General features: G+C 37.3%; 1 protein-coding gene across 7 annotated transcripts in view; it reads left to right on the top strand.

Annotated features, from left to right (window-relative positions):
• LOC108148638 (tyrosine-protein phosphatase 99A) overlaps positions 1 to 17099 on the top strand; it is a 114351-nt gene that overhangs the window by 93558 nt on the left and 3694 nt on the right. For 5 of the 7 annotated variants that reach the window (XM_017275758.2, XM_017275754.2, XM_017275753.2 and 2 more), the window contains 4 exons: positions 6587 to 6790; positions 8226 to 8506; positions 9944 to 10060; positions 11608 to 11747. In XM_017275758.2, the coding sequence (XP_017131247.1) occupies positions 6587 to 6790; positions 8226 to 8506; positions 9944 to 10060; positions 11608 to 11747 (742 nt within the window). Of the gene's footprint in view, positions 1 to 6586; positions 6791 to 8225; positions 8507 to 9943; positions 10061 to 11607; positions 11748 to 14823; positions 15368 to 17099 lie in introns of those variants that run through there. The other 2 variants (XM_017275760.2, XM_017275759.2) reach the window with 1 other exon arrangement.

Below are 17099 nucleotides of genomic sequence, written 5' to 3'. Positions count from 1 at the left end.
GCTTCTTCTACATGCTTTTCTCAAAAAACAGCCATCAATCATTTAGCTGGCTTTGCTGCTGTCTTGATTTTAATTTGCAACATGGCTCAAACACACGCTCTCGAAGACTTTCAGGACTTTTGTTGCACAACCGAAAGGCGTGAATCGTGCTCAAGGCGCCGTTTGTGCTCCTCAAAAATGATAAGCCAGCTGACTAGACTTCCCAAGGACTTGGTTTCTTCTGGGAAGAATGGGGAAAATAATGGAGGAGGTTGATTCACTTGGAGTTGCGCTTTTCACGGCCTGTCACAAAAGCATTTCCTCTGCGGTTTCCACACTCCCTTAGGTAAAGAAAAAACAGATATGCTGCCTACTTATCGGCTGCAATGTGCTGTCGCTAATTTATGAAGTCCCGTAAGGACTTCAGATAACAAAAAACAATGAAAAAACAAACGTGCAAAACAAAAACGGTACTTGTTCCCCATGACATTTGTATACTCTTTTTTTATTTTTAAAAGAATAGTAAGGTAAAACGAGCTTCAAGTTTCTACAAATTGTAGGCGATTTATTTATAAGAATTCTTGACCCATAATTCCTTTTGTTTTGAAGCGCCAGAATATATTTATTTTCCTCATTTATTTCTTTCCAATTCATATGTAAATTAAAAACTAAATTCCTTAAACAGGTAAAAAGTAATTTATATTTTGTATCAAACCAAAATGTAAAGTTTTTCAAGGTCTACTTCGCCAAAGAATAATGCCCTCTTTTGCTGAACGAAAACATTTTGATAGATGAGCTCCGTAATAGCGACAAACAAAGCTTACAAAAAAAAAACGAAATCAAAATAAAGAACATAGATAAGCCCTTTTTTCTAGGAAAATTCTCTGTTTTTTATCGCTCAACCACGTGCCAACCCGCATTTAGACACGCCCACTCCAACAGGGTTGGTGGGCGGTGGGAGGGAGATAGAAAAATGTTGCTTTGGCGACAACTTCCGCCTAACTGCACTTCAACATGTCAATTTTTCTTGTCCCCGGCAAACAGATGGATGGATACAGAGGGAAAAAAAAAACCAACCCCTCGGCCAAAACGCCTACGAAAAATGCCATTCGAGAGGAAAACTCACAGCTCAACTTACATGAGTGTGTGAGCTGGAATTTTTCCATTTTTTTTGCCATACTCCAAGTCACTTGTCATGGAGGCCTTTTGTCTGCCAAAAAACCCACGCTCCGAGTTGAGCGGCGCTTTAAATCATAAACACCTTGTTAGTGCAACAACTCGACACTTTGAACGTGACATTGATGCCTGTTTTTGTGTCGGGGCCGAAGCCCAAAACAGTTTCCGTGTCTCAAGCATCGAAAAACAAGCGAACTCTGGCCGGAAGGTTGGATTTTGTGGCTGTGGTGAGCCCGAGGTGACGGTGCTTCCATGTGCAACTTCCTGCCGATAACCCTTTGCACACACACACACACGCACACACACAGGCCACAAAAGCCGTCGCCGTTGTTGGCCTTATCGCTCCACTCTTGGCCATGAAGAGCAGACGAATGCAGCCATCAGCAACCATGACTCCACGGACCAGACACTCGCCCTTAATTAGCCAACATATTCCGGATGGGCGGGTAAAGTTCGGCTTAAAGTTGCGGGGGAAAAATATAAAAGTCTCTGCACAATTTCTACATTTTAAGTTAGGTTTTTACGACTAAGAAGCTTATACAAAAAAGTTTGATTAAAATAAGAAATGTTTCCAAACTGTAAGACCTTCAAACGAATAACTGGTGGGGAATTTATTTTATTTTTTTTCATATTTAACGTGGCAAGAAAATGTTTAGATATAAATGTTTTATCAAAATATACAATTTTTTCAACATTTGTAGTTATACAAAAGATCTTTATAAGACATAATATTTATATAATTAGTAATAATATATTTTTTTTAAATTTAGAAATATGTATTTAAAATATTCTCTACTTATGGATTATGTTATCTATTAACCATTATATATCTCACAGTGACAGAAATATTTTATAAATCTAGCCCTTTAGGGCAACATACGAGTTCGCTGCCTTTGACCCAAACAGGACACATGTCAAAGGTGTTCAAAAGCTGCAAATTAGTGAACATAAGAGCTCCAAATAAAAATCACTTACAAAAGGATTATCGGTAGATTTTAGGCTGACAGGTCGAGTGGCAGAAGCACTTTGAAACAAATACACTTTCTCGGTTGTCCATTTGACCATTTGTCAGAGTCAGTGTGCAAATACGATTGTGTTGGCTCATTTGATGTGTGTCAGTTGTGTTTTGGCCCTTTGTTTGTGCATTTGACAGTACTTTGAGTTTAAATAGGGCCGCAGGCATAATGGCGAAATTCCTGTCCAAGGACTAGACATTACAGAAATTACAGCAATTTAATCAAAATGTCTGCACGAATAATATAAATTATAAGTCATTTTCATTGAGTTCAATGGACTTGGCAAAACAAAACTGGTGCAAAGCTATTTATTATGAAAAAGGTAGTTCTTTAAGTTTTATTCGTTTTATTTGGTTTCTAAGTAAACTAAAATATGAAATATATTAGGAGATAATTAGACTAACCTTTACCTTAACAACACAAAAACGCATAGTTATGTTTCTAAAATATTTCAAATTTTTTCATGGTAAGCTAAAAGTGGTTCTTAAATTCCGAAAGGACAGCATATAACCTAATTTTAGCATATTGTGAACATCAGAAAACTGTCCTTAAAATGATACTACAACTTTATGTGTAATATAAACTATAACAGAGTTTTTGGAGGGGCTTTAAAACATATTATTTATTTTATTTATGACAACTAATAAACCGAAACTGTTTCATTTAAAGTCGTTCCCGGTCTCGTGTCTCAGCAATCAAAGTGCAAAAAGGGTCGCTGACACACACAAACCCTCGCACACTCAGACTCATACATATGTGCATTCAAAATGGCCGCCACGTTACTTCCGCTAAGTGCCGGAGCCTTTTGGACCATTCACTGTTTGCTCTTGGCCATCAAAGCTTTGGAGGGAAAAAAAAACTTTTTAGCTTTTATTTTTTCGCAGCGTGTTGTCGCTGCTGTTTTTTCTTTTTTTCCCTTCGTTTTCGGCCTTTATTTCGCATAATTTCTGCGCCTTTGTGCGAACTCTCGGGACGGTAGAGCCTTTGACGCCTTTTGAAAGCCAGTCACCTGGCTTTTTTGCCTCCCTTTTTTTTCGGCGTGTGTGTATTCTCTAATTGTTTGTTCGCTCGCTCTTTCTTATTTACTCACCGTCCGTCGCCTTTTGTTTAGTTTTTACGTCTGGCCAAATCCGTAAAGCAGCTCGTAAAGTTAAGCAACAACAATAAAGCACGAAGAGCAACAACTAAATAAGGCATATGGCGAACAACAATGGCGGCCCACTCTTAACTTGTTGTTATATATCTTCATGTTCGGGCTTAGTTTTGTTGCTTGCTCCTTGCTCTTCAAGCTGTTTGTTGTTTTTGTTGTTATATATATATTTTTTTTTGAAGCTCAGACAACTTAATGCTATTTGCTCCATACACACAATAAAACACACAGAAGTACACCTTGAACACCACCCCCGAAACCCCCTTAGGTGTCCTCGAGTTGCTGCCTTCTTTTGTTTGCAGTTTTTAACAACTTAAGCACGTCGTCGGTATTGGTTTTTCCAGTCGCCACACTCTTTTCCTCCGATTTTCCTCTGACTACAGTTTTCTAGTTATATTTTTTCTACTTCCTGCCTTTGCCTTTGTGAAAATAATCACGCGCGCTTTGAGTGTGCACCCCCCTAGTTTTCCCAGGCTTTTCGGATTTTCCTTTGCTTTTTCACACTTGGTTACTTCCGGCGCGATGCCTGAGCAAATAGTGAGGAAAGCGCATCTATTGTTTTCTTTTCATTTGCCCAGACATGTCAAATGTGAGGACACTTTTTCCTTGAGTTAAGGAGGAAGGCTTAGAAATCGGATTTCTTGTGCAGATCGGTTTAATTATCAAAACGGTTCCAAATTTATAAGAAAATCTGTATTAATTAAAAAATATTTCTTGTGGACAAAGGTTTTTTATGCTACTTGTGTTTTTTGGTAATTCTTGAATATTTAACAGTTTTTTTTTTTCAATTTGTATGCACTGAACGTTAAGCATTAAAAATAAAATCAGAGTTCAACAAAATGTACTAAAATAAAAAAAAAAATCATATTATTTTATAAATGGTATATTTCCCTAATTAATTTGTTGTGATCTGAACCCGTTCCATTAATAATTTCATCGCAAAAATATATGTTTATTTCCCTAATTTACTGCTTTAGGAACTCCAACTATTCATCAATAATGTTTCGCAAAAATAGCTTGATATTTTTAGCCTGCAAATCATTCGGCAGTTGATTGATTTGCGTTATCAAACCGGTTACTCGTGATTGCTCTCTCAATTATTTATGTTATATTTGCCAAACAAAAACCAATCAGGAGCACTAAGTGCCCACACAGCAACCTGCCGGCGAGAAGGTGAACTGCCAGCTGTCTTCTGCGAGTGGCAAACCTATTAACTTTTCTCCTCTTTTTTCCATTTCCCTGACCTGCGAGGACATTTATCGCATGTGTGTGTGTGGGCACTTTGTTGCTTAATTGATTTTAATACAAGTACCCCACTCCTTTTTCGCCATCGGTCCTCAAGTGAGTCGTTTGCTTTCATAGTTCGAGTTCGAGTCTATAAATTGGCTTTTTCCTTTCCCCTTTTGCAGATACAGCAGCTGCCTTTCCATTTCCCATTTCCATTTCCGTTTGCAATTGCAGAGAGCACAGGCCAAGGATGAAGTACAAGAAGAAATTGGAGTAGAACGGGCGGAGAAATGGGAGTGAAAGAAGCAAAAGGACAGAGGCAGTGGCAAAGGCAAAGAAAGTAGAAATGCCATTTATTGAATTGTATAAATTTCTATACATTGACAGCGACTGTTTATTCTGCCCAGCCAACTGTTCATGTGTGGGTTCCTCTTTTTCCTACTTCTTTGCACTGAGAGCAATTCCAAGTAACAATCCTGTACCTTTTTCAAATGAAATAAAAACCATTTTGTGGCTTTTAAACAATACTTTGGCTACTGAAAAATGTTCACTGAAATATGAATCCTTGACACAAAATTTATATGTTTTATTCCATACCTAATGAGGCATAAGTAAACCCTAAAATACAAATTTACCAATATTTCATTTCAAGTCATTTCGAAAGTGATTGAAAACCCAAACAGTTTCGTTTAAATTTAAATGTACCTTTTTAATCCTACAAAGCAAATTTCTCCCTTATTTTTCTCTCAGTGTTAGAAAAGGGGAACTGAGTATGTGTGTTTTGTTAAGCTTTATCGCATTTGCATGGCAAAAGTCTCGGGCGGAGTAGGGTCAAGTGCCCGTTGCCGCCCTCGGGTCACTCATTTGTTCTTTTGATTGCGGAGCGTTTTTGCTCGATGCCCGGGCTTTTGTTGTATTAGTAAAATAAATTACCATTTAGTGCTTTTTGCCACTTGCACACACACACACAATGGCAGGCACACAAGGACCCCAGAATACACACTCGCACACACAACAAGCCTTTGGCTGTCACACATGGTCGAGTGTTGTCCTTTGGCTTGCAAATGAAATTATTGCCAGGGCTTTTGCATCCGCTGGTTTGCTGGATTATAAGCCACCATCTGCAGCTGTATGGGTATGTATCTGCATCTGTGTGTGCCCCATCTGTGTGTATGCGTATGTGTATGTGTTACCCCACTGGCAAGTGCAGGCCATAATAAATTGCTAGCAATCGCATTTCCGTTTCTTTATGCGCTTCGATTACGTTGCGCTTTACTTGCGCCAATTCTTTTCTTCTTTTCCCCCTCTCGTAATTGAATATATAATTTTTTTGTTCTCTCTCGCACACACACACACATACACACAAACACTCACTCACTCACCAACACACATGATTCGCCTGCCATTTGAATATAAATTGTTTTATCTGCTTCTGCAAAATATTCATTTCAATTTATTTTACTTTTCTTCATTCGTTGCGATTGCTTCGACTTCCTCTGCCCCTTTTACGGTTTTATTTTCCTCTGTTCTTTTTTTTGTTATTAAATAAATTATTTATGCAATGTCATTTGGCGTCATCCGACTTACCATTTTCTATGTGCACACGCCGCTAAGTATGCAAACATTTTTTATTTACAAATTTGGGATTACTTTGGAGGAATTTGTATACATTAAACAGCTGCGACGACTTTGATAACCCAAGAGTTGGGAATTAACTTTTAAAGCCGCAAATTACACAAATCAAGGGTATATTGTTGAATTTTGTATAAAGATCATATGCGGAAATAAAAATAAAACATTTTTAGTCGTTAAGGAGAGGGTTTAATGTCTTAAATATTTTACATTTGTAACTTTTAAGTATTTCTTTGCGATGATTGCTGAACAACAGCCAGCAAAAAATCATCAAAGTGGTATCTTATATTCCACACCCTAAATAAATTTCAGCTGACTTGTTTGTTCAACTTGGCCTAAGAACATCAACATATTTAACTTTTGACTTTTATACTCATCCCCGTGTTCTATTTACTTTTCTTTGCAGTGCCAAGCAAACCCCAGAATCTCACCATCCTGGATGTTTCGGCCAACAGTATTACGATGTCTTGGCATCCGCCAAAGAATCAAAACGGAGCCATCGCCGGTTACCATGTGTTCCACATACACGACAATCAAACTGGCGTGGAAATCGTGAAGAACTCTCGCAATTCGGTCGAAACACTCATTCACTTTGAGTTGCAGAATTTACGTAAGTTTAACTCTTTAAAGTTTTAAAAAACCCAAATAAATATGCTTAAATAAATTGATGTAGTAACGAACACAATTGGCTCAACTTTATAACTTTAAATGTATTCACTCTTTCGGTCGGTATATTTATAAAACTTTGAAAGTCCAGACCGATCAAAGGATTTGCAAATTGTGCCCGTCGATTCGACCCCCATCAACTTTAGAACTCGACATCAAACTGTCAACAGTCAGACGCCCACGCTGTGAAAAGCGGCGCATACTTTTCCGCCTACTCCGCCAATGGAAAGCCCCTTTAACCCTCCCTATTATTACCACTAATTGAAGCTCCAGTCAAATTGGTTGCCAGCTGCTTTGTAATTAAATAGTTTCAAGTGCCCGCTGCCACTCGCTTGCCACTTTCTGTTTGCCAACAACTTTTGACGCTTATAATTGTACACCTCGTCTTATTTACCTGATTAAGGAGCGAGGTGGCTTTTTGGGCATGGGAATACCATTTGCGAGCTACTTAGAAATCCTTTTGGAGTTTCTCAAATTTTTTTGAGGTTTTTAGAGGCGCCCTCGAGCCATGCAATTAACTTGCTACAAAGTTATGCGACGCATTCCACATTCTCATGCACCCACATTGTTTAATTTAATTACACGACTCAGGTGAGCACCTGCACCTGCACCTGCACCAGCAGAATGTACCTTCAGCTGCAGCTTACTTCTGCATGGAAATTGCAAAAGGAGTTACATTCTGCGGCATGCTGGCTTTTTGCTCCGAGCCGCCATGGCAACGTTTAATTATTTCCAAATTTAATCCAAGTAGATGTCAGCAGTTACTCTTGGTAATTATATCCCATTTAAGCTGACAGCTTCGCCTGAGGTACTGGTGCTGGTTTTTGTATTTTTTATTTGCTTTCCTTTCGCATAAAAAATCAATTCATTGTTGTTGCTGCCGCTGTCCCCTGCATTTTCACCGAGTAAAATTTAATTATAAAGCGCGCTCCTGTTTTCCGTTCTTTGCATTCAGTGACATGCGGTGCTCATAATGAGCAGGAAGAGATGCCCGATCCTCAATTTATGGTGGCAGGTGTTCTATATATATTCAGATACATACAATACTGTACGTTAATGCAACTGTCATTCGTTGGCAGTATTTACGACCAATAAAAGCCTCAACTGTCGCATCAAAACATACTCAAACGGCAATAAAGCTTATTAAAGGCTTACAGAAAATGGTGAAGATAAAAGAGCTAAAGGCTTTTAATATAGAAGATGTGTCGATTATTTTAATACGATTCTCACAAAAATAGGTAATCGTACTCGATGAATTTTATTTGAGTCAATTAGGTATATACCTATAGCGGACCCATAAACTTTATCTAATGAATACATACATGTACTTTTATCTAGTCTTTATAAATAACTAATTACATATTAAAAATGGTTTTTAGGACCCTACACCGATTATCGTGTGATAGTTAAGGCATTTACCACCAAAAATGAAGGCGAACCCTCAGATCAGATTGCCCAGAGAACAGATGTTGGTGGTCCCAGTGCTCCGGCTATTGTAAACCTCACCTGCCACTCCCAGGAATCGATCACTATTCGCTGGCGAAGACCCTATGAGTTCTATAACACCATTGATTTTTACATAATCAAGACGCGATTGGCTGGACAGGATACACATCGGGATATAAGGATAAATGCATCCGCCAAAGAGCTGGAAACTGCGGTAAGTTTTTACTTTTCAAACTACTTCTTAAAAAACGAAATCTTAAATAATGATTAAGGTAAACAAAAACAATAATAATAAAAACTACAAACTCTTTATAATAAATATTCATTGCAAATAAATACTTTGTATTTAGCGTTTTTAAAGGCTAACAATTTAAAGCTAAATTTGTGTTAAAATCTCAAAACAAATAGTAAATGGATTGATCCCTTTGGAGTCTGGTAGTAATAATTCAAACGCAGGTTTTGCGGGGAAAAAAATAGATATTTTGCCGCGCTGTTAGCAAGCATTTTATTGGCCTGCCAAGTTGGCAACATTGTTGTCCGACTTGTGATATGTCAATCGAGTCGGCTTATCGCGACTATTTGGCTCGGCCCGCGCCACATAAAAAACGAAAAGTTCTATGACAAACTGCCTAATACAGACCGATATGCAGGGATGTAAATAAAAAGTAGAGGGGGGACAATAAAAAGCCGGCAGTAATAATTGCATTTTTATGCAGCAAACAACAAACGGAATACGAAAAAGCTCACCTGCCGCGTCGCCCGTAAATATTTTATAGAAAATTCTATACCGAAAAGTTCCCACACATGGGCAGCATACCTTTTCCGATGCACCGCAACCATCGCACACGTATGAAAACCCGCCCACACCTGCGAAAATAAATTAAATTTATGTTGTTTTTCCTGTCCGCCTTTGTGCCGGCTCTGCCCTTTTTATTTGGCGTCCGAAGTAGACGCAAAAAAATGACAAAAAGTAAATAAATACAAAGTTTGTCGCGGGGAACGTAGCGAGGCAAACAAATTTCACAACAATAAAATGTTATCATGACTTTTTCCATATCTGAAACTAGTTCAGTTCTTGTTTCGTTATTATATTTTATTTTTGACTCTGTTTCCCTCTGAAATCCTCTATCTTTTTCTGATTCCTATGTCGCCTTGCTTTTGTTTTGACCAGTTGAGAATATTTTTGTAATTGAAATATTTTGCAGCAGCAAACAAGCTTTTTGTTGAACAACTAAACAACAGGAATGGCAATAATTTTACCTTTATTTAGATTGCGAGTATGAATGCCAAATATTTAGTTTTTTGGAAAAAAGAAAGAGACAGAATTTAGACGAAGTTAAATGGAAACTAAATTAGAAAATATTTCTGATCTCAAAAGAGAATTTTATCTTAGCTAATAAAGTCAAAGGTCAATGCGTATTTTAGTAGATTTAAGGTTCACTGAAAGCAAAGGAAAATTCTCAATTTACAATATCAAAAAGTAAGGAAAAAAATTAATATTTGTTGTTCAATTATTGCTCAAGAAGAATAAAGAAATAAAATTTTCGAAACAAAAACAGCAACTATAACTATTAAGAAATTTAGATTAACTTAAGGATATCCTTATATTGTTTTGTCAGTAATGTTTTTTACGCTCTTTTATACCTTGCAGATGATTCTACAAAATCTGACAACCAACTCGTACTACGAGGTCAAAGTGGCAGCGGCAACGTTCAGTGTCATAAATCCAAAGAAAATTGTGTTGGGCAAATTTTCGGAGTCAAGGATCGTAAGTAGCACATAAAGATATCAAATGCAACCCACAAACAGACAAACACCTGCCACACAGCGGAAAAACTTGGCATTACGTTTTGAGGCGGGCCAAAATGCAGGGCGTAGATATAAGGCAAAGGGGCGTGGCAAGCCATAAAGTTGGCAGCCTCGGCGTTGTCAGTTTCCATATCAGATTACATGTCCAAAAGAGTAGCAGGCTGTTCGTTTTTCCGGAAAACTCACAGAAAAGTTATTTAGTGGGAAAAATTCTATCCTAACTTGGCGAAAATATTCGGAGTATTTTACTGCACTAGGGAAATAACTTTACTTTTTTATGTGCCTTCACCTTTTGTGTCTATGCATTATTGAGTCTTTACCAAGTGGACCCCGTGGCGTATGCGTAATGAGAGGCAATAACAATGAATGGTCTTACCCACTCAATTGTGCCTGCACAAGAAAAATAATAAGCACTGAATTTGGTATTCATGGAGCTTATACTTAAATATCATCATTTTTGTACACTTTGTCACTTAATTTACTTAATTATTACAAGTTCAATAAATATTTTGGCTTCTTTGGGTAAAATCTGATAGGCTTTCTTAAATTGTATATTTGTTTTCAACCTGATTTTCTTCCTGTGCACCTGCGTTTATTGACATTTAGTACCCGCACAGCAACTCCTTCAACCTGTCATAACAACATCCTTAATGACATTCCACACAAACGTACACACACACACACACACACCGCAAACTTTGTTGCATGCATAAAATATAATCCAAACTTGTGGCAGAAATATAGCAATTTAGTTGACCTCAACTTTTAGGGGAGGGGGTGGGGTCATGGAAGGGGGTGGTGCAGAGGGGCAGAGGGAAACCGCAGTGACACGCCCTCATAAGTATGCAGCAATATTTTTAGTGGCTCTTGTTTTCTCTCTCATTCTCTCCCCCTCTCACTCATTCATAATTCATTGGCATTGTTGTTGCTGTTGGATTGCCTGAATTTCAAGTGGCCTGCACCTTTTGGCCGCATTTACATGGCCCGCTGCCATTTTCCGCTCGGCGCACACAAACGTTCCCCTTCTCCCGTTAAATGGCGCTCATTTAAATCCTTTCTTTTTTTGGGTGGCAGCAGAAATCGTATGCAAAAAACGGAAATAAACAAGCGCAAATAAAGAGTGCGCGAAAAGCAAACAAAGAAGCAAAAATCAACAAAAATAAAACTCGCATATAATGATAACAGAGTTACACATATTTGTAACTTACACATTGTATGCACGTGTACAGAGGACAAAATGTTGCCGACTCTATTTTTTGTAATGCCTAAAAACGATCACATTTATAAGACTTATTTATTGGATTTTAAGATTCTATAATTTAAATTTTATGTTAGTTAAACACGTAATTCTTTTTTATAAATACGCTACTCTTTTTTTTAAATAGTAAATAAGGGTGTATAGTGTAAATATGTTCTAGGCATGTATTGATTATTGGGCTTAAATATATAACGTAATTATTAAATATCTGAACTCAACTCACAAATGGTTATTTTTCCTCCGAACAGATTCAACTACAACCGAATTGCGAAAAACTCCAACCTCTGCTGCGTCAATCGCATAATGACTACAACCTGGCCGTATTGGTGGGCATTATCTTCAGCTGCTTCGGCATCATTCTGATCATCATGGCCTTCTTCCTGTGGAGGTAAGTGGCGCTCTTTTGCCAAATAGAAGCATTAAATTCTAAAATAAGAATATATTGTGAAACAAGTGCAGATGTAACCGCTAAAAGAAGCAGCTGCTTTTTCTTAGACAGTCGCGTGCAGTTCCATAAATAAAACTGTGAAAACTGTTGTCAAAGTGTTGAGTGCAAAACGCTGTCCTCCCACTCCCTTCGATGGAATTTAAAAATAAACTCAAGAAAGCAAATTGCAGCTATAGAAAGTGGCTATTTTTATTTTTCAACTTTTAGTAGTGAAACATTTAGAATTCTTGGAATTTACCCAGAAGAATTTAAATCGCTTGTCGTTTTTACTTATTTACACTTATCTCTTTGTATATAAACTCAAATACTTAATTAATTAGTAGGCTTCCAAGCCAATATTAATTACACACACAAAAGTACAGAAGATCCTTTCGGAATGGCTTCTCAAAGCAATCCACAATTAAGGAATCAACCATTTCTATCTGCTTTTTTTCTGTAAGCAGCAGAAACCACAAACTTGAAAAGGGAGGTGGGCTATTCTCATATTTCCTAAGAATGTTAATTAAAATTCAAATCGCAAAAAAAAAAACAAGAGTCCGCAGCGAAGCCAAAGACAAAGACAAGCAAAACAATTTTAACTTACTTAAAATCTTTATTAAATGTAAAAGTGGTTAACCCATTGCCCAGACCCCGGGAATCGTACTCCGTATCCGGATTCGCATTTGCCGGAGGCAACGGCAAGCATTTTAAACGACAAAATGTGTTGGGGAAAATGGAAAGCGTTTTTATACCCACCCGACTTCAGTGGAAAGAACTTTGCATATTTTCTGTCGAAGCGATTTTTTATGCTGCCGCGAATATGGCAAATGAAAGTTACCCAAACCACTTTTTACCCCTTCTCGGGTCCCCTAACAAATTAATGCCATTTTATTTATTTTTTACAAATACCCTGCGAGCAGAGCAGAACGCATAAGAGCGTGAGGAGATGGAAAAGCAGAAGGTTGGAGTGTGGCCATCCCATTTTTCAAGTTACCCAAGTTTTAGAGCGGAAAAAATTATATTTTATTAAGCAAACAAAGGCGAATTTCTACAATTTCCTTTTCAATGCAAACAAATATAAAGTGAAGAGTGGGTTGGAGAAGCCAGAACAAAAGTCAGCGAGAAATTCAGAAAGAAAACCGAGAAAAACCAAGAGAAACAAGAAAAAAGGGTTTTGCGTTTTATGTGAGGGCGAGAAAAAATCTTGCAGAACTCAATTCGCGGCTCTTGGGCGAAATCATTTACATTTACATTTACATTTACTTTTACTAGTACATTTGCAGAGCACTAATCAACGTTTAGTGGCCGCCACTGGAGGCCTGAATGGCAAAAAGTCAAGGGGTGTGGAAATTATTTTAATAACTGCTGCGGCTTGTGGCAGGTTAACTAAGTACTAACCACACACTAGAAAACTAGCAGCTTGTGCGCCAAGTGGAAATACTTTTGCAATTTCTTGTGGCAACAATTTGCTGCCAACAGCGATAACCATCTTTTTAACTTGCTCTACCAACGTTTTTTAGAGCTGGAAAAATAGTTACGCGTTACACGTCATACAATATATTTCTTTAGGGTTTTTTATATAAGGGATCTTGGTTAGTCTACCTATTTTATCTTTATGTTTCCTTTGTATAATCAAACCATATTAATTACAACTGACAATTTATAAAATTGAATTGAAAAATGTCAGCTCTTTAAATTATGGTAATGCATTTTTTTTTATTTAAACATTGTAACGAGGAAATATTTTGAATCACCAGATCAGAAACTGCAATGAAGGGTATCTTAGCTTCTGTTTCTTATAAATTAAATTCAATATTATTTTCCATTTGCATTGCGACACCGAAATAGCAAAAGAAGGAGAACACTTTTACCCTCTATCTGGGTCTCATCGTATGTCGACTTTTGTGTTACTTTTTCATATCTGATGCAGTTGCGAACATTGTTTTTGTGTCGACGGCTTTATTTGCCAGTCAATGTGTGTGCGCGTGTCTGGCTTTTTCGTATAGAACTTTTCCCTATGCCAAAAATAGAATAGCAGAGTCAGACAAGAAATTGTCTTTGGGCAACGTATTGGTTACTTCTGCCAAAAAAGTTCCATTTCATGACAACCATGGAAATAGACGAAATTTTTGTGGGGGGAGAGTGTGCAGTTTTACCCATTTTACTCCCCTTGCTCCGATTTGACCAACAGTATCGATGAACTAAATACCAGCGGTTTCAACTTTCCAAGGGTAAATTTCTCCCAATGCAACTTGTATTGCGGAAGTTTTCTGGCGCAATTAAACGATTAACAAATATCGATTCTCAATAAGGCAGCGAGTGCTGAAAATTGCGTTTTTTAATTGATTAATTGATGAGCTAGCAGGGCAGCAACAATAGCAAACAACAGTAGACTTAATTAAGCAAACACGGTAGAAAAAAACATTTACATTTTTGTATTTTTATATGTATAACTGAAAAGGTTAAATCAATGTCATATGTAGATAAGATATACTGCAGGATTATATAGCATTTTAACTGGAATTGGCACAGTTCGTACTGCTTAGCAGCAATAAATAAAAATTGAGCTCTAAAATTTGTAATTTAAAATCTTAGCACAATCTTTTAATATTTGCAGTAGCATACTTTTGTTATTTTTGGCATTTTAACCCTAGATTTTTATTTCATAAGAAGTGTTTAATCACTATCTTTGCTTAACTTAAGTCACTGAGTAAGAAAACAATTTTGTAGTATTAAATAAAATTATTAATTTTTATTTTAAACTTTTCATTATACCATTAAGAGTAAAATTAATACAAATTCTATTAACACCTCTAGACTTTTGAAAGCGTTTAGGCCTAACCAATATTTACTGTGGGAAAGAAGGCAGGGCAAACTGGCTTTTTACGACAGCTTATAAAAACGTGTTGACTGTTATCACACAGCTGATGCAAAGCCCAAAAAGCTCGCTCTTTCTATATCTCTCGTTTACGACAAAGATCGGGGGAACTAGGGAAAAGCTCTGGCAGCTCCCCGATCGCTAATTGACAAGAGTTCAGTTGTCCAGAGCACGCGCGTTCATAAGCACGAAAACTACAGATTCTTTTGCGCCGACGAGAGACCGACATAAAAAATCCAATAACAATAAACCTTATCAATAAACAACGCCAAAAAGGGAAACCAGCGATAACTGGCAAGCGGCACCTGATAGTATTTGTTTTGTTTTTTTGTTATTGGTAGTTCTTATTTGATTTAAAACGTCACAGCCACAGCCTCATTAAATAATTTATGCGGCAGTGTGTGCCCGCAGTTATTGCGTACTATTTTTGCAAGTGAACTGGCGACACATTGCATTGCCAATATGACGTAATTTGTGTAAATATGTAAAAGCAAAAATCGCGAATATACAAAACACAAAGCAGAAAAGGCGATGCAATTCTAGCGAAGCGACACATTATGTCAGGTGGCAGGGAAAAGCGCTGCAGCAGCCCCATGCTACCAGCAACATCAGAAATTGCAGGTGCAACAGCAACAGCCAAACAAGCGACAGCAGCAACACCAAGGTTGTTGCGCCGTAAATCGCAACGTGGAAATTGGTTTACGTAAGTTTTTCGCAGCTGCACCCACGAGAAAACGATCACGTGTTTGCCAAACAAAAATCATATAGTAACTAATATCCACAGTCAGGTTGCATATTAAATAGACAGTAACTTCGAGCGGAAATTGACAAAAATAAATAAATATTTAAATTTTTCGATGCGTAATAGAGTCGCAAGAAAAACAAAAGTCTTTGATAAACAACAACAGAAGTGGGAAGACGATTGGGAACCAAGCGAAACATATGTAAATATATGTGCATACATCGGATGGAATTTCATTTTTTCTAGTTGGTTTTTTCCCAAATTTTAGCTATTTATTTACTTTTTTTTGGTCGACGGCAAAAGTAAACAAGCCGAATTTTCTTCTCCCGTTGATAAGAATTATTGAAACAATTATCAAAGTTCCCGATGCCCCAGCAACTTTTGTTTATGCTGCCAAACTTCGCAGAGTAAACAAGAAATCTGTGAACAATTCCGCGGAAATGCTTACAACGACAGATCAGTATCGCTTTCAATATATAAAGAGCCAATATTGAGACATAAACTTTTTATCAGTACTTGGAAGTAGCCTTAGAGCCGATAATGGGAATATTGACCGATAAAAAAGGTTATTTATTACTTATTGGCTTTATATATCGTATCGCTTTGTGCAATTTTTATTCTACAAATATTGTAAAATCTAGTTGCAACTCAAATTTAACAATTTTAAAAAAATATATTTTTATGTATTTATTAAGTGCATATTTTCTTATTACAAAAGTTAACATAAATTAAACCTTAAGTTAAGTTGAAATTTTGTATTTTGGGAAACATATCCATTTCTAAATTAACAAACCTTCCTTTTAAATCCAAAATTCAACGACTTCTGTTGTAAACATTGGGAAATCGATTTGGTTTCAATGCAGATCAAGATTATTTCCGCAATAATTCTTTCCCAAGTGCAACGAGCCACTGCCACAATACAAGACAGAATGAAAAGTTGGCAGTACAGTCTGGACCACTCGATTGCCATTATGTCGTGCACTTTCTCCCAAGGCTGCAAAATTCCGCAATAGAAGCGGATACTGCGAGTGGAAAAGTTTACTGGGAAGTTGCCAAGTTTCGTTGGGCAGTCGAGTGCACTTGTAGGCGAAACTTGGTGCAAAGTTCTGCGCTCCTTGTAATCGCTTAAGCCAATTACAAAACTTAACCTCAATTTGTGTATAGAAACTGAACAGGCAATAACGACCACCTTTTGTCATTATTGTCACTCATTTAAAGCAGCTTTGCGCAAACATTTGCACAGTCCTGCAGAACTACTGCCTTATGCCTGGCTGCAACTGAATGCCATTAGCACTGACCACCCACTTCCTGAAATCTATCTACCCGTTTTTACATCTCCCCTGCTTATTTATGCATTTTGATTTTGTTAAGTGTTTGTCGGCCATGCCCATCTGACACCTTTCCCTGATTTCGCACTAACTGATTGCAGCTGCTTCATAATTTCCACAGTTCACAACCTCTGCAAAGAAAAATGTTCTCTGTCTCTTAAATGGAACTTACACTTTTTCCAAAGTAGCCTGTAAGAAAGTAGAGAAAAGGATACTTTTATGACTGGTCGGCAAGACTTCCGCTCTAGTTGCTGCTACTCCTAATAGGATTGTATTTAAAAAGGGGAAAAAGAAACACCTAGTGCTAGAGTGCAAGTTTTATAAAATATATTCAGGTTAATAGGGATTCTAAACACACTGACTTT

The sequence above is a fragment of the Drosophila elegans genome, unplaced genomic scaffold, assembly GCF_018152505.1.
Source record: "Drosophila elegans isolate 14027-0461.03 unplaced genomic scaffold, ASM1815250v1 contig_476, whole genome shotgun sequence".
NCBI lineage: Eukaryota > Metazoa > Arthropoda > Insecta > Diptera > Drosophilidae > Drosophila > Drosophila elegans.
This window is presented reverse-complemented; position numbering and strand designations above follow the sequence as displayed.